Genomic DNA, 23458 nt, shown 5'->3' with positions numbered 1-23458 from the left:
CGCTGCAAAATTGTTAACAGGTAAGCACACTCATTTCTGATTTTGATTATTTCAATTTCATTTATTGCATTTTAAAAGGTTTTCATAGTAGCCGCATTTATGTCAGGGTAATTCCAGGTGCAATTTTGATAAATATTGATGAAGTATTTAGAGAGATTTTCGTGGTTTAAAAATGAGGAGTACGGCAGGAAAATTAACATGCGTCATTTGTTTGTGTAATGTGTCAATGTATTGGTAGCCGCCATGTGCTCGTTGTGCACGGTGTAACGTTGTGTGTGTTAGGTGAAATATGGACCCTTTTGTAAGTTTGAATATGATATATCGGACCCTGATATTTTCGTAAGTGGAAGTTATTTTGTTTATTTGAACAAACTAAGACTAGTAGTAAGAGGTTCCTCTGCATTAGCCCACCACCTTCCCCTGGTTTGTTGAGCTGTTTAGTTTAAAAATTACTCTCTTTTATTTTTATTTATTTAAAAAAACATCGCCATCATCGGTCACACTCATCATATCACTGTCCTTACTGCCCACCTTCGCTACAAAAGATGTCTAAAACATGAAGTTTTCAAAGGTCGCAAAATGCGTGGTACTTTGATTGTAAATCGCTCCAATTTGCATAAAAAAACCTCAGCTTAAATTAAAGTTGAGGCTTTTTCCAAATTGAAGTGATTTACAATCAAGGTAAACCTTTTTTTATTAAATTATTTCGATAAAAATATTGTAATCAAGATTTAAATTTCAAACAAAATTGAACCATTTAAAAGTGATGGCTGACATAAGTTCGTTTGATTAAAACCCACTGACCCTGTTTTTTTCGAACAAAGTTAGAGGTGGGTAACTCAAAACTGAATTTTCAGGTAGAAGGGTGGGGGAGGCTAAAATATGAATTGATGCTGGAAATGGAAAGATCGGCACTGAAATAACTTAGAAACCTGTTTGACCGAGTGGAAATTTACAGCACTCAAATGCGATTTTCATTTCGGAAAAGTTTCCGTATGGTGCCACCACTTTTTCATTCAAAATAAAATAATATAGTATCTAATTTACCTGATTGGTATATCCCTTTTTGTAAAAATGAGTGAAAAAGTGGTGGCGCCATCTGGAAAGTTATCCTTCATTTCTATAACCCGTCTTTCAGAACGGTATTGAGTTGACTGATTTGGGGGGCCTTAAATTTGACAACATCTGAGTCTGATTTTTATGAAATAAAGGTTGCCTTTTTAGTTTCATACTAAAACTAGGTTTCAGGATGTGTAAAACCGGTCCTCTGTTGTTTTAAATTACAGTTAATTATTTTATAGCTAATTAAGCTGTGGTTAATCATGGGAGTACATTTTAATTTTGGTTGAAAAACCTTGGGTCAAAAATGTACTTTCCATGCATTAATTTTGAATTCTGGCCTGCACTGAGGGAGGGGAACCATTGATATTGAGTGGACTTAGTACCTTGTCCGTCAATCTAAATCAACCAGAGGTCACAAATCCCACTTTGTCATCCCTCACATAAAATCAACTGTGTTTGCTAACTCCTTTCCACGTACCATCCAGCCTGACATTGAAATCACTGACCTCTGTTGTAAAATGAAAACATTTTTATTTAGATTATGGCAAGGACTGTTATATTATTAATGCTCACAAATTAAAATCATGTGCTAAAAGCTTGTTTTGATATAGCAAACAACATCATTTAACATTTAACTTTTTGAATACATTTGTGTTTGTTTTTGTTCAGGAATGATGGCCTCGTCTGTCGTTAGAGTCCTGTCGGATATATCCGCTGAGCCGTCACTTTCAGGAAAGGATAGGCTGTTTTTGCATGAGATCAAGCTTGGCACTTTCTTTGGTCAGAATTACATAAAGGTAAGACTCAGAAATGCCATACAAGGTTTTATATAGTAGGCTTTGAAACTTATCCTATCTGAGTTGGGTTGGTTCTGAAAAGAACTGCTGGTTTCAATCTGATCGTCTTCTGGAGAATAGCTGGACTTTGATGCAGCATCAAATCTGTAGCTTTTCCTCAAAAAAATCAAAGGTGTCACTCAGTAGTAATTTTCAGTAAAAAAAACACTTTCTCTTTAAGGCATCGATAAGTTTGGTGTCAATGAAACTTGGATTCTCATTCAAAGATAATTTTCTTATAAGATTTTAATTAGGGTACATTCAAATTCAGGCTTTGAACTTTGCTCTTGAAGGGCCACAGCAATTTTCCTTTCGTAAGAGGCACTGCAATATAAGTTTGTATCGGAACCTTGTAGAGGGCACCACAGCAAAAGACACAGGGCACCACGATGATTGCTGTGGGTGCCATGGGTTATTTCGGGGCCTGAATGAACAGAGTCAAGGTTAACAATGTATAATTGTTAACTGTTACAGTGCAAGGTTAACACCAAGTATGACTTGTACTCATCTCCAACAACCAAGAGGATTAAACTGATTCTTGAGGAAGCGGAGGATGAAGCTGGGAAGGGTTCTCAACCCCCAGCCAGGATCAGTATCTTCCTAAACGGTGACTTTGCAGAGGGATTCAAAGAGGTCGATGTTTTGGTAAGTGTTGAATGAAGTGGGAAAGTATTTGTAGAACATGAAGAATCTTAAAGTCTCTTTAAAGGTACACCAATTTTAAGATTATTTTCAAGAGCAAAATTATAATTTGATTTACCCTTACACCAAATGTGTATTTGGGTCCTTTCCTGTGCTCTATGAAAAGGATCCTCATAAATCACTAAGGTGGGATTTGAACCCATGTTCTTTTCATTGCTAGACCAGATGTATTGTTACTAGACCATCAAGCTAGCCTGTAAGCTAGAGGCAGTTCCAATCCCAATGAACAGACAAACCACTCTGGTGGGATTCGAACCAGCGACCTTTGCATTGCTAGAGCAGATGTCTTGTTACTAGACCACCAAGCTAGCCTGGTAGCTAGAGGCAGTTCCAACCCTAATACAGAGACAAACCACTCTGGTGGGATTCAAACCAGCGACCTTTGCATTGCTAGAGCAGATGTCGTGTTACTAGACCATCAAGCTAGCCTGGTAGCTAGAGGCAGTTCCAATCCCAATGCACAGGCAAACCACTCCGGTGGGATTCGAACCAGCGACCTTTGCATTGCTAGAGCAGATGTCTTGTTACTGGAAGCTAGCTAGCCTGGTAGCTAGAGGCAGTTCCAATCCTATGTCAAGAAAATAGTGAAAGAAAAAACACTCTTTCACAAATTTGTATGCTTTCATTTGCCTGATAAAGGCATGACGTCTTTAGACAGATCCAATTTTTTTAGTGAGAAATTACTTCTTTCTTAAAAACTACATTACTCCAGCAGGAGTTGTTTCTCACAATGATTTTACTATAAACGGATCTCTGTTGCTCATTTCCAAGTTAAATTGTATGGTTATATATATACATTTGTAGTAATTACCAGATGTGTACAGTTCCTAAATAACTGATCTCTGACCCTACCTTTAAATAGGAATTGTGCTTTACTTTTTTCCCACAGGATACTGTTGTAATATCCCAGGCAATAATAAGTAAATCACCCCACTTCCAGAGAGATGGGATCCACCCGTGCATTATTGACGTTGACATCGCCAAGAGTAAGCCATCAGTATGGGTGAGTGACAGACCATCACTGTAATAAATAATAACTTCTTATAATAGTTATATTAATAATAATAACTAGACCCAGTTTTTTTGTAGTGTTTTTTACACACGCAGAGCGTCTGAAAGTGCTTTCCTTCCAAGCACTCATCTGTGACTCAGTGAGGCTCAAGACGCTTCAACATTCAGTATTTTCCTGCAAGATATGTAGTACTACGTTCGGATTATGAGATCTACTCCTTTTACATAGTGCCTTGTACTGGTTTTCAAGGTGCTGTGCAGCGTAATTTGAAGCCAATTAAACAAGGAACACTGGGGCGAATGCCTTCTCTTTTTCATAAGTGCACTGGGTTCTTTCACTGGCCTTACACAACACACAAGACCAACAGCTTGAAGTCCGATCTGAAGGACGAAGCATCATGGTTAAGTGTTGCTAAAGGACACAGGTGTCACGGCTGGGACTCGAACCCACACTCAGCTGATCAGAAACACCAGAGCTAAACAGAAATTGGCTGCAAATTGAACCAAAGCACCTTGTAAACATTGTTATACATTGGTCTCGGTCTGACACTTCAACAATGTAGTTCCACAATACCTTGCAGGAAAATACTGAATGTTAAAGCCCCTTGAGCGCCACTGAACAATCACCCGACTTTAAACACGTCTGTCAAAAATTGGTAAATGAACAGTGAAAGTAGGTTTAGTAGGTTTAAAGTATGTCTAATGAAACCAGCGGTAAACTGTTTGATTTTTTACAGGTTATACCCTTCAAAAAAGGAAAGCCTCGCCAACAAGTGGGTAAACACCCACGGAGACCCTGTTTATTTCCAGAAGCGACAACCGGCGAGAAAGACATGACAACGCTTCCAACCAGGGGGCTCCGTATGTCAGCTGTCACAGGCACAGTGCAGAAACAGGTGACGACAATAACATCAGTGGCAGGGACATCACTGCCAGTGACATCAGTGGCAAGGACATCAGTGGCAGGGTCATCAGTGCCAGGGACATCAGTGCCAGTGACATCAGTGGCAAGGACATCAGTGGCAGGGACATCAGTGGCAGGGACATCAGTGGCAGGGACATCAGTGCCAGTCACATCAGTGCCAGTCACATCAGTGCCAGTGACATCAGTGGCAGGGTCATTAGTGCCAGGGACATCAGTGCCAGTGACATCAGTGCCAGTGACATCAGTGGCAGGGACATCAGTGCCAGGGACATCAGTGCCAGTGACATCAGTGCCAGTTACATCAGTGCCAGGGACATCAGTGCCAGTGACATCAGTGCCAGTGACATCAGTGGCAGGGACATCAGTGGCAGGGACATCAGTGCCAGTCACATCAGTGCCAGTGACATCAGTGCCAGGGACATCAGTGCCAGTGACATCAGTGCCAGTGACATCAGTGGCAGAGACATCAGTGGCAGGGACATCAGTGGCAGGGACATCAATGGCAGGGACATCAGTGGCAGTGCCAAAAGGCCCGCCCTTACAGGTATTTTTTTACTACTCGACTTGACTGAAATTCCCTGCTCGTACTAGTCGCCCCTCAAATAGTCACGGTTTGACACTAGTCGTGACTAATCTTTAATTCGCAAGATGCATTGCAGTTGCGACTACTTTTTGTAGTAGTCGTGGCAAAATACAACTAACCGAGTAGTTGAAAAACGGTAGTCTCAATTCGATTAAGCAATCAATAGTTGCCGCTACGGCAATCACTAGTTGCAGCTACGACAATCACTTGTTGCAGCTACGAAACTATTTGCACTTGTAGCCCAGGCCTAATCTCAAGTATAAAAAAGAAAACAATTTCTGTTCAGAAGTCGGATGTCATTTCCTACAAATAGAGAGTGGAAGGTTAAAATGCACTATTTTTACCTGACGACTACATGCTGAAGTACTATATCACCAGAATTTAATGCCGTGTCCCATCCAAAAGAAGTAGCAAGGATGGTCAAGTGTCTTGCTTAAAGACCAGGACTCAGACCCACACTCTGCTGATCAGAAACTCCAGAATAATCCAATAAGACATAACCAATATCTTTCCTTGGCTCCCTTAATGTGGATTTTCGATAGTAAAACAGATCGGTCATTAATAATCCCATTGAATCCCTTGATCTGTTTCAGCCGAGGTACACCTACACCTTTCTAAAGGACCTCAGGGTCAATTCAGAGGTTAATGTGTTTGGGGTCGTCAAGTTCTTTAAGCCACCCTATAAGACGCGAGGACCTGGTAAGAAAACCACACCATTGTTAAAAAGCACTGAACACGTTTGGTATTCCTCAAAATATATACTAGCATAAAAACTTACTTGGTAACGAGCACCGGAGAGCTGTTGATATAAAATATTCTGAAAAACAACTCCCTCTGAAGTAACACAGTTTTTGAGAAAGAGGTAAATTCTGCCTGAAATATTTGAATCTGCTTAATTGTCATTGTCGACAGAAAAATAATCATTCTCTTTGAATTTAACTAATGAAAATATTCTCTCTTGAAAAAATAGGGAGACAGCCAACATAAGTGCTATTTATCTCAGTTGATAGAGCACCGGCACGTTAATCCAAAGGTTGTAGGTTCTAGTTCTGCCCGAGTTGGGTTGTCTTTGTTCAACCCCAAACAATTACACATGTATCAATTTTGGTTTTTACCCATAAACCGATGTGTGTTACCACTGTATACTCAGTACTTTCACAGGCATATATTACTCTGGTGGGATTTGAACCTCTGACTCTTGCAACTCTAGAGCAGTGTCTCTAGCTGGAGTAGGTTTTGAGGAAGAAGTAGTTTCTCACAAAAATATTTGAATTGAATTCAAGACCTAAGCTGAGGTCTGGTATTCAAGCATCTGAACGACCAATTTAGCTCTAATTTTCACAGGTCTGTTATTTTATGCATATGTTGAGATACACCAGTGAGAAGACTGGTCTTTGACAATTACCAATAGTGTCCAGTGCCTATAACTCACTCCTCTAAATCACTATGAATGGACTTTCTCTTTAACCTGTCTTTAGACTACTGTATGACTGTCACACTGATTGACCCTAGTCTCGACAAGGACCACCGCGGAATAAGGTGCCAGCTATTCCGCACTGAACTCGATGCACTACCCAAGATCCACTCTATCGGGGACATAGTGCGCTTCCATCACCTGAACGTAAGTTTCTAAATTTATGGGTAAACACACAATTTATATTCCTTATCCCCCGATGCAAATTAATAAATCTCTTGTGTCTAAATTTGGTTTGTTAAAGGGAAGGTGTACGTTTGATAACAACTCCTGAAATAATGGCACTAAAAAAGCTTACTTGGTTAGAAGAATAGCAGCTTTCGATAGCTTTTCAAAGTAATAATCAATAATAATAAATAAAATTGTATAATGCAGAAACTATTCAACATTATTTTCATATTCTACTGTGCTATAAACAAGAGCTCATCATGGGCTTGGATAGACAGTTAATAATAATAATTAGAATAAGGTTAATTGAAATTTCAGTTTTAATTTAAAAGTATTCACAGTTGGTGATTTCCTGACCTCTAATGGTAACTTATTCCAGAGTTTTGGGGCTGCACAAACAAATGCTAGTGCGGTCATAGAAAAGTTTTTTTAAGAAAATGAAGTGAAAATCACAGTTCATGTTTTCAGGAGAGTCACGTAAATCCATTGTTACATGCTAAAATAATTTCATATCTCAGAGACCAAAACTTTTTTGTGATATTTGTTTAACTTGTTTTTCAAAAACTTTTACCTTGCAACTAATATTTTAAGGGAAGCTTTCTATCGATATGTTCTTTATACTGTGTAAATTTAATTTAAATCTGTGGATTTTGTGTAAAACATAGACACCAGCTGATCTGTAAAAAGGTCTGGGTACTTAGGACACAAACACAATTTCTACAGATTTACATTAAACACACATAGTTTGAAAATAACAATGTTAGAAAGCTTTCCTTAAAATATTACTTGCTGGGGTGAGGTATTTTGTGAGAAACGAGTAAAACAAGAAACAAAAATTATTTTCGTCTCTAAGAGAAGAAAATTATTTTAGCATGTAAACATGTTTTCGGAACATTTTTTACTCATTTCTCAAAAACTACTACACCTCAGCTAGTTATATTTTAAGGTAAGCTTCTACTACCATCATTATGTTCAAACTGTGTGAGTTTAATGGACATAGTATTTTGTGTTACAAAAATTCCCCAAATGCTTTGAACCTTTATCCTGGTGCCTTACAGATAGAAGAATTCAATGGCAATATGCAGGGGCAGCTGGGCGACAGCTTTGTGGGCCTTGTTTTCAGTGGGGGTGCTGATGAGCCTCTTGAGCCCAGAACATCCACTACAAACTTCAACTTGACAGAGGAAGACTTACAAAGGGTAAGTATCTATTTACTTTTGTCGTCTTCCAGCCTGTTCATTCTTTGTATTTAATTGTAATCTAATGTCATTGTTTTTTTTCTTTCTGTCTTGTCCTTGTTTCTTCCTCGCCATTTGTTTGTCTGTCTGTATAAAGGCTGTTGTCTACAAGCCTCTGCTTACTCTAACAGCCTTATGCTCTCGCTCCTCTCATGTACAAAGTTAATTCCTAGTTATAAATTATTCTGCAAAACAAAATCATGTTTATACCAAATTCAAGTATCTGAAAGCGCACAAGGTTTTTTTGTCTACCATTATTATCTCGCAACTTCGACAACCAGTTGCGTTTTCACAGGTTTGTTATTTTGTGCATATGTTGAGAAACTGGCAATGACAGTTATGGAAGATGTCCTGTATACCTACTCTCTTGTTGTTCACTGACCTACATCGTTTTATTTTTTAAAGGTGAAGGATCTGAGGCTGTGGGCAACCCGCTGCACCCTCCTGGCCCTCGATAACTCCTACCGTACGTTGGGTAAGATTTATTCCAACCAGTACTTCGATCTGGCCTGCCAGGTTATTTCTGTGGCCACCCTAACCGCAGAGTCGTGCGTAGTACTAAGCATCTGGGACGGGACCAAGATTAGAGGGTAGGTTTGCTTTGGCTTCCAGTTTTGCAAAGGATTGTAAACAAGAATGCAGTACTTACATAAAAGTCACTATCTAATCAAACTCCAACTTATCTTCTTTTAGTTACCTAAACAGTTATCTACTGTCTGCATGCACTCGTCTTTCTGTGATATGGAAATAAATGTTGTTTGGATTGAAAAAACAAAAAAAAACTTGTCCACACCCGCCAGTCTTTGTATAATTTAAGATCTAATTATGTTCAGCTACTGTATTGAATGGCGCTCGATCACGTACAAATATAGGGTCTAAAGCTTTTGCAGCAACTGGGCCAAAATGCTGGAACCGTCTTCCTCAATCTGTTCAGTTAACCAATTCCCTGAGTTCCTTCAAATGCCAATTAAAAACCCACCTAAGTTACGCTAATTTGTATGATTGTTAATTTCATTTATATTGTTTGTAAAACGTGTAGTTTTGTACTCTATTTTTTGGGTTGCTTTTGTTTTTTCTTAAGCGCTTTGTATCGATTTTGTAAAAAGCGCTTTTTGAGTAAGGTTGTTATTATTGTTATTTTCTCGGAAATATCTATTTGGTTCTATTTTTTGGGTTGGGGCAGGTTGAAATTGAGTTTTGTTTTGTTTATTACCATTTTCAGCTATGTGAGTTATCCAATTAAATTGTTACAAGTTCTCTTGAACATAAATATGTTTAATTATGTAAAATGTTGCTGCAGGACTTGGGGTCATTGATTGGTAGGTACTCCAAAGCCAATGACCATGATAAACAAATCCTTAGTGAGAAGCATCTTACTGCAACTATTGATTTTGATAGTAAACTATTTTGAGAAAGGAATCCCTTTGAAGTACAATGGATTGGATACTTTTTCACCTAGAAACATTTGAGTCTAAGAAACAATATTCATGTATGAAGCATTTCTGAGAGTTCTGAGGGTTGATGTCCGTTTGGGAATGCTGCAGCCAGAGATACAGTTGGTTCTTGCTGTCACATCTCTAAATGTGGATGGATTCCTCATTCTTGTGAAAGTACAGTGACTGCATTTTAGTTTTGGTGTTTTCTCAGCAAGTAGACACTGTTCATCTGAAACTTTTATTGGATATTTCTAGACAATTTTGCTTTTAAATCAGCATTTAATTACGTTGACAAAAAAATATATAATAACTAGTTTTCATATAGCACATTTTAAAATAATGTTTCAATGTGCTTTGAGATACGATATGGTAATAATTTATTCAGCCAATGTTAAAAACCAAAGCATCAGAAATCGTAGTGCACCCCAAGCTTTCTCAACAGAGCTTGAGAGAATGTGTCTCGATTGAACGGCGTTTATCTTTCTCAGCTCCCTGAGGAGTATAGAGCCCTGGGCTGCTGTGGCGCTCCAAAGGCTTTTTTAAACACAATATCAACCTCTACCCTTACAGGTACCCATGTTTATCCATGGGTGAAGAGAAGCAATTAAAGTGGAGTTTCTTATCACGACCAGGATTTAAATCCACACCCTGTTTGATAATATTTTGTTTTTTAACTTTCAGACTCACCCGAGTAATTGACCTAAGCCAGGCAGTTGATGAGAAGAAAAATGCCACTCTTGCTTGCCGAGCAGGAGATCTCAGTGTCCATATATCCTTATATGACGATCATATGGAGGCGGGGAAGTTGCTGGAGGTATGCTAGTCATTTACCCCAGTCGTCACACTTGGAAGTGTTGTGACGGAGCACTTTCAAATTCAAACTCTGGTGTTTCGGATCAGATGAGTGTGGTTTCCAGTCCTATTCATGACACTTGTGTCCTTATAAGCAAGACACGTAACCATTGCTTTGTCCTTCGGATGGGACGTAAAGCCGATGGTCCTGTGTGTTGTGTTAAGAATGTAAAATATCCAGTGCACTTATCTGAAAAAGAAGGGGGACACCCCAGCCTTCCTGGCTGTTTTTGGCAGCATATTGCGCCACAGCACCTTGTAAACCATTAAATGGTGCTATATTAAAGGAATAGGTCTCATAATTCAAACTTAGTCCCACATACCTTGCAGGAAAATACTGTATGTAACAGCGCTTGAGCGTCACCGAGTGATGGATGTGTGCGCTATGTAAGACACCACTATTATTATTATTATAATTATAAACAGTTGAACGAAAGTTTTAACTTAATATTGATTTGATGACCAGGGTCCAATATCATAATACCCAGTTTTCATTTACAATCTCCTGCTTTTTAGCAGAAATTAGTAGAATACCAGTCACAAATTGCACATGTGACATTGTAATTTGGCTGGTAACCTTAACCTGGTTAGCATAATATTTCTGGGCTTAACTACTTGGTGTGCTTTAAGAGCTCTATGAAAATGGGCCCAAATAAAAGAATAAACAAAACTAGGGAAACAGAATTAGGAGTCAAGTGTATAGTGAATAGCAAGCCATGAAGATGGGCCATTATTCATCCTTAAACTACTTCTCCTCTCTCAGCCTGGCCAGGTAGTCAAACTGTGCAATGTTCACGCAGTTAGCTGGCGGGAACCAGGAGCAGAGGAGGACAAGAGTACACTCGAGCTAGTTCTTCACCGCGGGACCGCCTACGGGCGTGGGGTCATCCTTGGACCGGGAAAAGAGAAACAGGTCAAGGACATGGTCCGGTAAGACTACCTGTTCATTTTGAGTTTCACTTCAAATAAAAACAAAATAACAATAGACCCTTTGCTCTAGATGATGGCATTATTTTATCACTAGCCATGCTGAAGTTTTCAGGCATGAAATGTTTCAGTTGATCGGCTGATTTCCTTTTTTTATAAAAAAAACAAAAAAAAACAGCGCCATAGCAACAAAAAAAAACACTACCAAAATTATGTGTGATCAACCATTCCTCTTTTTTATTTTGCAATTAGAAAGTTGCATGTTTTGAGTTACATATGTGCACGTCACTCATATACGCGTTACTATAGCCCTGGTGGCCTTTCATTTCCGCACGTCACTCATGCGCGTTACTAAAGCCCTGGTGGCCTTTCATTTCCGCACGTCACTCATGCGCGTTACTAAAGCCCTGGTAGCCTTTCATTTCCGCACGTCACTCATGCGCGTTACTAAAGCCCTGGTGGCCTTTCATTTCCGCACGTCACTCATACGCGTTACTATAGCCCTGGTGGTCTTTCACTTCGCACGTCACTCATACGCGTTACTATAGCCCTGGTGGCCTTTCATTTCCGCACGTCACTCATACGCGTTACTAAAGCCCTGGTGGCCTTTCATTTCCGCACGTCACTCATGCGCGTTACTAAAGCCCTGGTGGCCTTTCATTTCCGCACGTCACTCATACGCATTACTATAGCCCTGGTGGTCTTTCACTTCTCAATACTATACTACAGTGACGACCTGCATATAAGGGTCCGTATCTAGCGGGGGACAATTTTCAAAGTTTCATAACTCAAATCAAGCTGCAAGAACCCACTAGTTGTACTGGATTTACATTCCATGGAAGCATATAATTTTCTGTAGTGAGTTATGGAGCTTTGACATTTTTCCGCCCCAGATCAGGCCCTCATAAGGACTCTGTTTAGGGGAACAGCACAGAGGAAGAGTTCTATATAGGGACAAGAGATACTTGACAGACATGATGTTCTTCATACTAAAGTCTGATTTTCTGGTGGTCCCAGAAAGCCATCTTTGAATCTTTTTTATTGTTCTCATTCTCAGGAGAACAGACGATATTTTAAAAAACTTACATCGGCGCAGAGTTGAATCTGCCATCCGGCCTACACCAAATCCCTTGACACAAGATACCACACCCGCTGACCCTCCAGATCAGACTTCTAGTGCAGCTACTACATCTCAACAGTCGACACAAGGTCCAAGGCAAGCCAGAACAAAGCATCGCATGTATGAGATCTCAAAACGACTTGAACAGAGTAGAGCTTCAGCCGTCCAGCCGACAAGTTTATATAGGCCAAGGCAAGACGCGAGAACTCCTGAAACTCTAAGCATCATGCCACGATCAGTGTCGGGTAAATGTTATCAGCAGGGACAAATTCAATAGAGCTTTTTGAAAACAAAAAATGTTCTTTTTAGAACTGAGAAGTCTTCTTAACAATCCAAGAAATCTACTCTGTGGTAGTAGAATATAGAAAGATAGTTCTCTAAAGAACTCTACCTGGCAAGTTTATACACACATGGTGTAACCGCAAACCAAATATATATTGATAACTCACCATGCAATGCCAAGTCCTGTATAAAAACAATGTTTCTCAACAACTATCTTTTAGAAATGAGCAGGATACAAGTCAGAAATAAAAAAGGAATACTATTGGCCCTGTGAACAGGGCACTTATGTAAAGCCCATTGATAAGGTTATTGTGAAGTGCGCTATATAAGAATTTGTTATCATTATTATTAAATTGTATATGTGATATAGCAGGTTGGCTTGTAACTGCTATCTGCTAAGCATAACTTAGTTGTGCTTAACTACGTTGTGTGCTGAAGCAGCTCGGTGAAATAAGGTCAAGTTCTCTTGAGACTTGTGCCTTTAACAGACCAATCCATTTAGCATTTTTACTGTAGTGACTAAACCTCATGGTTTTCACAAACCGATGAATGTGTACAAAATCACAACATTTTGTAAATTGACTTTTCGGACAAATTGTTCACTCATTGACTATAAAAATGCTTTAAATAATCCGGATGTGCGAACATTGTTGTCCAGAGCATGTTTGCGCGAGATAGGCCCTATGACTTAGTTGCAGAATCAGGATACTACCATGGTGCACCGACACAATGATCCTGATTCAAATAAAACATATAGATGTTAACTCTAAGCTGTACAGGATCTTTAAGAAGTGGTTTCTTTCATCTCTCTCTCTCTCTCTCTCTCTCTCTCATCTGCCAGTGATAAACTACCCCTTCAATTATAAAGTAACAAGACTTCGAGATGTCATCAAGGCAGACTCGCCTAACAACTTCCGCATCCGAGCCAAAGTGGCTGTCTATCTCCCCAATGACACCAAAGATTTTGCCCATCTGCGCTGCCCCGTCTGTAAATTCAGGTGAGTTGACAACTAAATTCCATGACTCTGCTTATTATGGAATTCTGCCCTTGCAGTCACCATTTTAGCTAAGAAGGTTATTGCTATAAAATGTCTTTGCTGCAAAGAACACTTAAGCCTGGTGAATGCCGGAAGAATACTGAAGCCTGGTGAATGCTCGAAGAGGTGTACACAAGCAACACTTTTATTTACACACAGGAAAATGAAAGACTGTTGACCAAGAATGCCCCCGCCTCCTGTTTTACAGAAAAGAAGCTTCCATCATACTATTGTTAAGCCATGCCAAAACAATAAAAATGCTATGTAAAAGGAGTAGATCTCAATAATTTGAGTGTAGTCCCACATCACATACCTTGCAGGAAATGTTGTATGTTTAGCGCCTTGAGCGTCACTGAGTGAGGTATATGCGCGCTATATGAGAAGCCATTATTGTTATCATTATTATTATTATTTTTATTATTATTATAAGCAAGGAGCATATACCAGGTTTTTCAACAATTAATATCCCTTTATTGTTTTATCCTTCAACAACAGATGCAAGGTAACAACAACCAAAAAGACTGAACCAACACAATCCAAACGTCCTTCAGACAAAAGCAAATCTAGGGAAGAGAGGTTTAGTCAGAGAACCGGCTCTCAGAAAGGTGATGGATTGGCAGACAGCGGGGGAAGCCAGACAGCCAAGAAGTGTCCCACTTCAGTGAATAAACGGCCCCCTTCAGAGAGTACCACCCAGAGTGAAAATCTCCCAGGTGCGGCCATGTCGACATCGGAATCAGAAAAGAGAATGAAGAAGACCCATGGGGAAGTTGAACGTAAGTTCCAGGGTTTTTGCCAGGATTCTTTGAAAACAGGGGGACAATCTTGAAGCCTGAGCATGCTGAAATGAAATGCAGTCCGCAGAACGTTTTATTTTGTGTTTACCTTTGGTTTGAAGGCTGATGGGGGGCATTCTCTTTATGAGTTTGTGAATTTTGTCTGAAGTCGGAACAAAATTATGAATCAAATTGTAATTTTTTTTTTCCTTTTTGCAAATTGGCCTGTAGCTTTTGCATGCGGAGAACACTGAGTTAAACTCAGGCTTTGAACTGAAGAGATTTTTAACTTTGCATGTCGAGGGGAAGAAAACGTGGAACTCAGGGACCCCCTTTGTATATGAAAAGGGCCATTGCACCCCCACACAACGCCATCGCACTTAGATGCGTTGTCCTGTCTACCATTTTGAAGGGTCAAAATGATGTACACAGAGGCGCATTGTGTGGAGATGCAGTCAGTGCTGGGCAACAGGTCTATTGAAGAACTTTGTATTGTTATTGTAAGTTAGTATTGAAAAAGTTCACTTGTTTTTTACACCCACCACTCACAGAAATGACGCTGGATGAAGCAGTGCTGCTGAACCATCGGGTAAAGACTTTGTTCGGTCATGCAAACCTGCCGACTGGACATGCTAGGGAAGGGACTGACTGCCAAGGTGACCAAGTGGACTACGCCTGCCCCAAGTGTGTTCCCATTGATGACGATAACCCACAAGCAGATGTTCCAGGTATGAGTAGTGTTTACAAACACTGATGTTGACTGGACCCTAAGTTCATATAGAGCCACTGAGGAACAACAAGACTCTGGAATGGAATTTCTTGCCAGACGAGTTGATGGACACACCTGATCTGTCAACATTCAAACGTAACCTCAAGACTTATCTTTTCATTCTGGTGTTCGATCAACCACCAAATGGACTTGCTAGCAACCCGCGCCTTTGAATGATATTAAGATACTGTGCGCCTTGTAAATATTATTATTATTATGATTAAAAACTAGCTGGAAATTATTTGGTGAAAGTGCCGTTCCTTTGCTTATGGTAAAGCAGAGCCATGAAATTCTGCCAAAGTACCTACTTGGAGAGTTGTATGAGAAATTGAAATGAAAGGATTGTCTGTTTATTGTGTGTTTCCAGATGATTCTACGTTGCTTCAGTACAGGTACTCCTTGAGTCTAATTCTAGATGACGGCACAGGTTCAATTGAGGTCAACGTGGATGGCAAGCAATCGGTGGGTTACTAAAGATAGGTCACCTCTTCTGATTAATTGTTCCTTTTCCCCACCCCACTCTCTCTTTTTCTTTTTTTGGTGGGGGGGGGGGGGGTTATACTTTGATGCTGTTTATCCCTTGTTAAAGAGGGGCTTCATGGTCAATAACAGTTATGTGATGAAAACGGGAAAAGATGGTGAAACCTCGGTATACCCCACTTTCCTTACAGTCCTTATAGGGTTTCCGACCAAACTTGACATTTTGGATACAGCATATAATTTTCTGCTTTTGTTCCATAAACCAAAGCCCCCAGTGTTTGTCGCGTAACAAATTCTTGTTAAGTTGTACTTGATACCCTTAAAATGGTCCTCAACAACAAATGGGTCTGTACATTCCACAATGCGAAAATTTGTTTGTTAGTCTTAGGTCAAATTTCCCAGACACTAAATGTACCAGCCCATATTTTATTGTCATTAATATTTGTTAACTCCAATGTGATTATTACATCCTGTGGAAGACAATAAATTCTTTTTTGAAATTGTTACAAACAAAATACATTGTCTTTGCTTGCAGGAAACCTTCTTCTACGGGATTCCAGTGGACAATCTCCACACATCCCAACGCACCAAGTTCATGCTTGATGACGCGATGGCCAAACTCTGCCCGTTCCCATTTGGGCAGGGCTATGACAGCCCAGATGAGAATACAACCACAGCTATAGGTGACCTTATTAACCATCCATGGCTCGATTGCTACATTCAGTCCTACATAGTCCTCATGGATAACAAAGAAGTCGTCAAGTATAACATCTTCTTCACTGCCTTGGCTGAGGATGTCAAGTAAGATTTGGGTGGTTTTTGTTTTTGCTTAGGAAAGAATGAAGCAAGTGATGGCCAAACTCTGCCCATTCCCAATGGGGCAGGGCTACGACAGCCCAGTTGAGAATACAATAAAGATATATGAACCATCCATAGTTCGATTGCTGCATTTTGTCCTACCAAGTCCACATGGGTTATGAAGAGGTCGTCAAATATCATATGTTTGATACTTCTTTGGTTGTCTAGTAAGATTCAGGTTTTTGTTCTTGCTGGGGAGGGAAGGGTCTCTGGAGAGCTTCTTTCCAAGTTCCTAGATTGTTCAGAGAATCTGAGGCCGAGTTTGAATTGATGGCTAGTGCTACATGCGTTGAGGTATAAGACGTTCTTACCACACCTTTAGCAGGGGTGTTTTTGCAGCCGGAACCAGAAACTGTTTCGTACATTGGTCAGTGATTAAGCAAAGGCCAAAGATTACTAAAACGCACCCCTGACTTGCTGGGGAGAGAAGGGTCTCTGAGCTTCTTTCAAAGTTCCTAGTGCTACATGCATTGAGGTATAAGACGTTCTTAGCAACAACCTTAGCAGCAGCCGTAGCTGTAGAAGCTATTTTTGATACGTCCTCACTTTGTTTTTTAGACACTGGGGGTGTTTTCGCAGCAGGGACAGGGAAAAAAGAGCAGAGAAATTTGTGGTGATTCACAGGTTGAAGAGAAAATTAGACATCCAACTTGTATAAGCTCACCATAGATTTACATCGTTTAGTCATCAGTCGTTTGCTTACAGTAAACACTTTGGATGACAGGCCTCTTTCAATGATTGGGGATAACAGTGGTATGAAATGGAAATCACACATAGCCATTACAGGGTATATTTGGTAATTAGAACACACTGTTTGTTTCAATCCCATAGGGGATATCATTTTGAGATTTCACAAAAAATTGGGAGCATTTTTGACCACGCAGGAAGAATACCTTGCAATGGAATACAAAATCTGAGAAACGTTAGTGTCGGAAACGCTTTTAAGATTCAAATTTGCGGGGATTGGAAGTTATTTTTTTAGTTATTTTTCAAAGTTTCTCAAATCATGGAATACTATCCTATGCTGATGTACATCTTGCCAAGTAAGGTTTTTATTGCCATTCATTTTATTAGAGTCGTTACCAAGTGTATACAGACCCTTTAAAGACCATGGACACTATTGGTAATTGTCAAAGACTAGCTTTCACAGTTGGTGTACAAACATGTATCTCAACATATGCAACAAATAACAAACCTGTGAAAATTCGACGAAGTTGCGTGATATTAATGGAAGGAAAAAACACCCTTGTCGTACCATGGTCACACGAAGTTGTGTGCTTTCAGATGCTTGATTTCAACACCTCAAATTCTAAATCTGGTGTCTCAAAATCAAATTCGTGGAAAATTACTTCTTTCTCGAAAACTACGTCACTTCAGAGGGAGATGTTTCTCACAATGTTTTATACTATCAACCTCTCCCCATTACTCCATTTTCCATTAAGGTTTTTGATAATAATTATTTTGAGTAATTACCAATAGGGTCCACTGTCTTTAAGCCCTATTTATTTATTTGTCTACTTTTGTAAACAATAACATTTATGTTTAGTTAGGTTAGGATTTCTTTTTTTTTCAATCTTCAATCCCTGCCTCTTTGTGATTTTTCACAAGTCAAGTCAAAAACTCCAGTCACACGAGAAGTCAAACGTTAACAAAAAAACAGGGAAAGTCAACAGCAACTAAAGCATAAGTCAGTAAAAGGGTCCTCGTAATAGCTGAAAACAATGATGCAGTGGTAGTTTTGAGAGAGGTTTTTCCCCACATTGTTCACTGTTGTTATTAATAAACTAATTTTAAAACCAATCTTAGCTGATTTAGCTCTTTGAAGGAAACAATCAGTGAAACAAATTCTTTTGATATCAAGATGGTGAGGTTTTGCATTGCTTCCTTATTTCTATTTTTGTAAAGCAAATGTAATTAACATCAAATCAAAAAGAACAAATTATTTATTACTTGTTATTTATTTTAAATCATTAGACATTGTGTACAATGATTACAAGTTGGACATCTTGAGATGTGTAAAACCAGACCTCTGCTAATGATAAAAACATAGTTGTAAGCACATTTTCAGTCAAGCATGGCCCAAATTTTGGCGAAAGAAATTATATTTTTCAAGCAAAATGTTCTGTAAACAATTATTGGCAGATGATGTTTTCCCTCAAAAAAAAAAACCAGAAAAACTTTGGCATTTGCCACGGGTGATGCACAAAGTAAATACTGTACATGGCTGATAGACAAAGGAAAAAAAGACATGATACTTCTCCTACTTTAGTCTCATTTTGTGAATTTGTGAAGGTCAGCCCTTCTACTCGATATTATGTTCTTACTAAACTACCACCTATCAATTTTAAGATCAATCAAACTCTGAAGACCAAATAAGTTGACACATTTCTTTTCAAATTGCATGGTATGTGTGTTAATTTTAAGATCAATCTTATCTGATTTAGCTCTATGTGAAACCAACCCCAGGTTTGCACAAATGTTACCTTTCTTAAGAAAAACATAAACACAGGGATAGGAAGGAAACAATCAGTGAAACAAATTCTTTTGATATCAAGATGATGAGGTTTTACAATGCTTCCTTATTTCTATTTTTATAAAGCAAATGTAAAGAACATAAAACCAATAAGGAATTTTGTATTATTATTTGTTTATTTATTTTAAATCTTTATAGATTTAATGATCACAAGTTAACCAGGTGCTGTCAAGGTATAACAATTGTCATCAACAAAAATTATAGTTATACATAAGCATGACCCAAATTTTGACCAAAAAAAATATATTTTTCAATCAAAATGTTCTGCAAACAATTTTTGACAGATGATGTTCCTAAACAATAAAAACCTTGGCATTTGCCGCGGACGATGTACAAAATACATACTGTACATGGCTGATGGACAGAGGGAAAAATACATGATATTTTTCCTACCTTTTTCTTATTTCTGACTTTGTTTTGCCCTTTGGAAAAATTCTGATTAAAAATGCATGAAGAGTTTATTAAAGCCTACATCAAGTGTACATGTAGGTCAGCCATCATGTGCTCGATAATATATTTTTTTTGTACTGAACTACCACTTATCAGCAGCTGATGTTTTTGTATCCAAAACCTTAAATGAAAATTTATATAAACTTTGGGTCAATCAGCCAAATTTTGGACCTAGCATCTGAAAGGCACTGGACACCTTTGGTAATTTTCAAAGACCATTCTTATCACTTGGTGTATCACAGGATATATACATGTATAAAATAACAGACCTGTGAAAATTTGAACTGTATTATGGTCGTCGAAGTTGCAAGAGAGAATAGTGGAAGAAAAAACATCCTTGTTACACAAGTTGTGTGACTTCATATGTTTTATTTAAGTGAGAAATTACTTCTTTCTCAAAAACTATGTTACCTCAGTGGGAGCTCTTGTAACATTGCTCGATACAAAAAACCTTTTGATCAAATAATTATTTTGAGTAATTACCAATAGTGTCCAGTGCTTTGCAGCAGGAAATGCTTAAGAATTCCTGCTTAGCAATAATGAGCAGGATACCAGTCACAAATTGTACACGTGACTTTAGTATTTGTGCTGGTAACTATAGTCTGCTCAGCATTATTTTCTTTTGCTTGCTTAGCTTATTTGTGTGCTTTAAGCAGCTCAGTGAAGTTGGTAGGAGCCTAGTTTCTCATGGCAATGCAATGGAGACTGGCATTCTGTCTACAACCAGAGATCCAATGGATGTTTCTGGCCCTGTGTATAGTGTTATAGAACATTTATAAATGCTGAAAAGATATTACTTTATATATTATTGCAAAGTTATTGATTTATAATATTATTTTTATATTATTTTATATTGACTATTTTTCTTAAAAAAAAAAAGAAAATCTCTGAAGATTAAAATGCATTTACACATTTTTTCAAAATTGCAAGTTTGTGTGTTGCCAATTATTTGTGTATATAAAGCTGTCTTGTTCCTTACGGAAGTAAAATTCATCTGAACTATTTTGAGTATAAATGCAGGAGAAACCCTGGACATAAAACACAGTCACTTGGTTGAATGTGTGCAAGTTAGTGGCCTGATAATATACACAACTCATCAAGGAGTCAATTGTTGGTAACAAGACATCGATTAGCTACATGTGCATCAGTTTGGCTGATGGTGCTGCATACTCCTAAGGAGTAAACATAGGGTGCGTTCGTTTAGCTTCCCTGGGTCGACCCCAGACTGCCCCCGTTGCATTTGAATAGCTTTGATGCACTCGAGGGGCTCACCCGGGTGAGCCCCCACTGCACTGCTTGTGGAGTGGGTCACTTGGGGGCTGGCCCCAGGTGCATGACGTCACTATGAGAGCGGTGATTGTTCATTTAGGTCTTGTCAGGGGCTCACCCGAGTGAACACCTTGGGGGTTGACCTAGGGAAGCTAATCGAACGCACCCAGTGATTCAGGGCAACCTTTTGCCAGAAACCACAGCACATATTTGACACGGTATTTTGGATGGTAACCGTACTCTGGTCCCAATTTTAGAGCTTCTAAGCAGCAAATATTTTTAACGATTTCATGCTTAGCAGAAATGAGCAGGATACCAATCACAATTAACTATATGTGTTAAAAATGGTACATTGGATATAATCTTATTCTGGTAAGCTTAATTTTGTTGGGCTCAGCTACTTTGTGTGTGCTTGGAAAACTGCGCTAAGCAGGGTAAAAATATCTGCTGCTGCCAGCTTTTCTGTTTTGTGGGAAGGGTTGGAAAGTAGATTATTCTAGGGTTTAGACAACACCTGGGCCACATTTTATAGAGATGATTTAAAAACAAAACATGTGCAATGACACATACAGTGTACACAGTGCTTAGCAGCGATTGTAAAGCAAACTGTTCTGACTAAGCAGCTCTATGAAATTTATAAAGCAGCGCAGAACGTTTTGTTTGTGACCTTTTTTTGTGGCTGGACGTACCTTATTCCGGTAAGCTAAATTGTTTAGTGCTTAGCTATATTTTAGTTTTAGCTCATCAAATTATTATAGGCCTGTGCTGTCATGCCCTGGGCCCCTTGCACCCTTTTGCCTGTTAACATCTTTTGATAATCGTCTGATGAAACCACTTTTACGTGATGTCCGTATACACAAATTTGAATAAATTAAACCTCCAGCGGATTTAGACAACAAAAAGCGACGAGAATGTCGTCTGCTAAAAATGTTGACAACTTTTAAAAGAGCGCCACCGAGCGGCAGCAGTGAGTTAGCCAGGAGCCCTTTAAATCTGCGCGCGCGCACTACACTGCCTTTCTGTGCGTGATTTCCAACGAGGCTAGCATACAAAGAAAAATGGTCAAGGTAAATATCATTATTTCTTCATTTCCCAAAGTTTTTCCTTCAATTAAATGAATGAAAGATATCTTCAGGTATTTTTCGTTTGAAAATTTAAACTGATACTCTTGCAAAGCTTAACAGACCGCCACAAATTACGAGTTTATTTCATGGTAAGGACTGGAATTTTCTTTTTAAAATGGCGATTTTCCCCGCCGTACGTTACACACGGTGTTACACAATACAGACACGCCCATAGACAGTTCCCAGCAATGCTGTATCGGACACACACTTTGAAGGGATTGTTTGTGTTATTAAATAATAAGGATCCAATAATAAAGAGAATATCTCTCAGTCTAAGTCAAGAACAGCCACTTTGAATTATATTAACCGAATATTTAAAAAAATTACAAAATAATGTGTTGGATTGGATGGAGTTTGACTCGGACTTAGTTAGTATTATTACTAATTACTATTATTTTTTTATTAGTGTTACTATTTAGTAAGCCATGTTGTTAGCAGATTTCAGAATAAAGGAAAAGTTGGATAACTTTCCGCATGGCGCCACCACTTTTTCACTCATTTTTACAAAAAGGGATATCTCGTCGAGGTAAACTAGATACTATTTTATTTCATATCGAATGAAAAAGTGGTGCCGCCATATCATATAGAAACTTTTCCGAAAAGTTTACTCATCCCGCCCTCACTTTTTCATTCGTTGGAAATAATTGTTTTTTTATTTACTAAAATGAGATATCCCTCTTTGTAAAAATGAGTGAAAAAGTGGTGGCAGGATATGGAAAGTTAACCAATTCCCGTACTAGACTGCCATACTTTGGAAGGTACACGTTTGGTAATTACTCAAAAAAAATATTAACTTTAAAGCTGACTTGGTAACGAGCATTGTTGAGTTGTTGATAGTATAAAACATTGTGTGAACCAACTTCCACTGAAGTAACGTAGTTTTTGAGAAAGAGGTAATTTCTCACTAAAATAATAATTTTAAGACTTCGAGCTAAAAGTCTTTCATTCTTATCTGAAAGCACACAAATTCGTTCAACAAGGGTGTTTTTTCTTTAATCATTTTCTCACAACTTCGATGACCAATTGAGCCCAAATTTCACAGGCTTGTTATTTTATGGTTATGATGGGATACACCACGTGAAAAGACTGGTCTTTGACAATTACCAAACATGTACCTTCCCTTTTAAGTGAATTAAATATTATTTTATACCATAAATAATGAATGGAAAAAAAGTGGCAGTCCGATACAGCATGTTTTATCTTTGATACCGCCTCATCAATCAGATCCTTGTTGATTACTTCTACTAGAAACTATCCCCCTAACCACGTAACTCAAATATTTTGGGTCTCCACAACACTACAATTTCTAAAGGATCTATCTATCTCGAGATATCTATATAATATCTATCTATCTATTTATCTATGATGATACTCGTCAATGCCTTTCAGCAACTAAACAAGGGTTAAGTGTGATGTATCTCAGTTGGTGGATGACACATGTGCATGGTGCTCTGAAATTTACAATTAGTACAATAAGTAAAAACAGTTCTCTTGGTGGCATGAGGGAGGGCATCCTAGTTGTGCAGAGTTCTTGAAAAGTAGCTGT

At 38.7% G+C, this 23458-nt stretch overlaps 1 protein-coding gene across 1 annotated transcript; it reads left to right on the top strand.

Annotated features, from left to right (window-relative positions):
* On the top strand, window positions 1–20371 carry LOC139944184 (protection of telomeres protein 1-like). Its single transcript, XM_071941154.1, has 18 exons — window positions 1–20; window positions 1732–1859; window positions 2373–2543; window positions 3490–3603; window positions 4349–4596; window positions 4777–5080; window positions 5713–5818; window positions 6598–6740; window positions 7820–7960; window positions 8405–8589; window positions 10117–10249; window positions 11051–11217; window positions 12272–12579; window positions 13458–13614; window positions 14149–14429; window positions 14981–15157; window positions 15566–15660; window positions 16214–20371. Exons 2-18 carry the CDS (start codon window positions 1734–1736, stop codon window positions 16481–16483), a joined length of 3126 nt encoding a protein of 1041 aa, XP_071797255.1. The 5' UTR covers window positions 1–20; window positions 1732–1733; the 3' UTR covers window positions 16484–20371.
* The last annotated feature ends 3087 nt before the right edge of the window (window positions 20372–23458 follow it).

This window comes from Asterias amurensis, chromosome 1 (genome assembly GCF_032118995.1).
Source record: "Asterias amurensis chromosome 1, ASM3211899v1".
NCBI lineage: Eukaryota > Metazoa > Echinodermata > Asteroidea > Forcipulatida > Asteriidae > Asterias > Asterias amurensis.
Note: the sequence above shows the minus strand (reverse complement) of the source record. Positions and strands in the feature narration are given on the sequence as shown.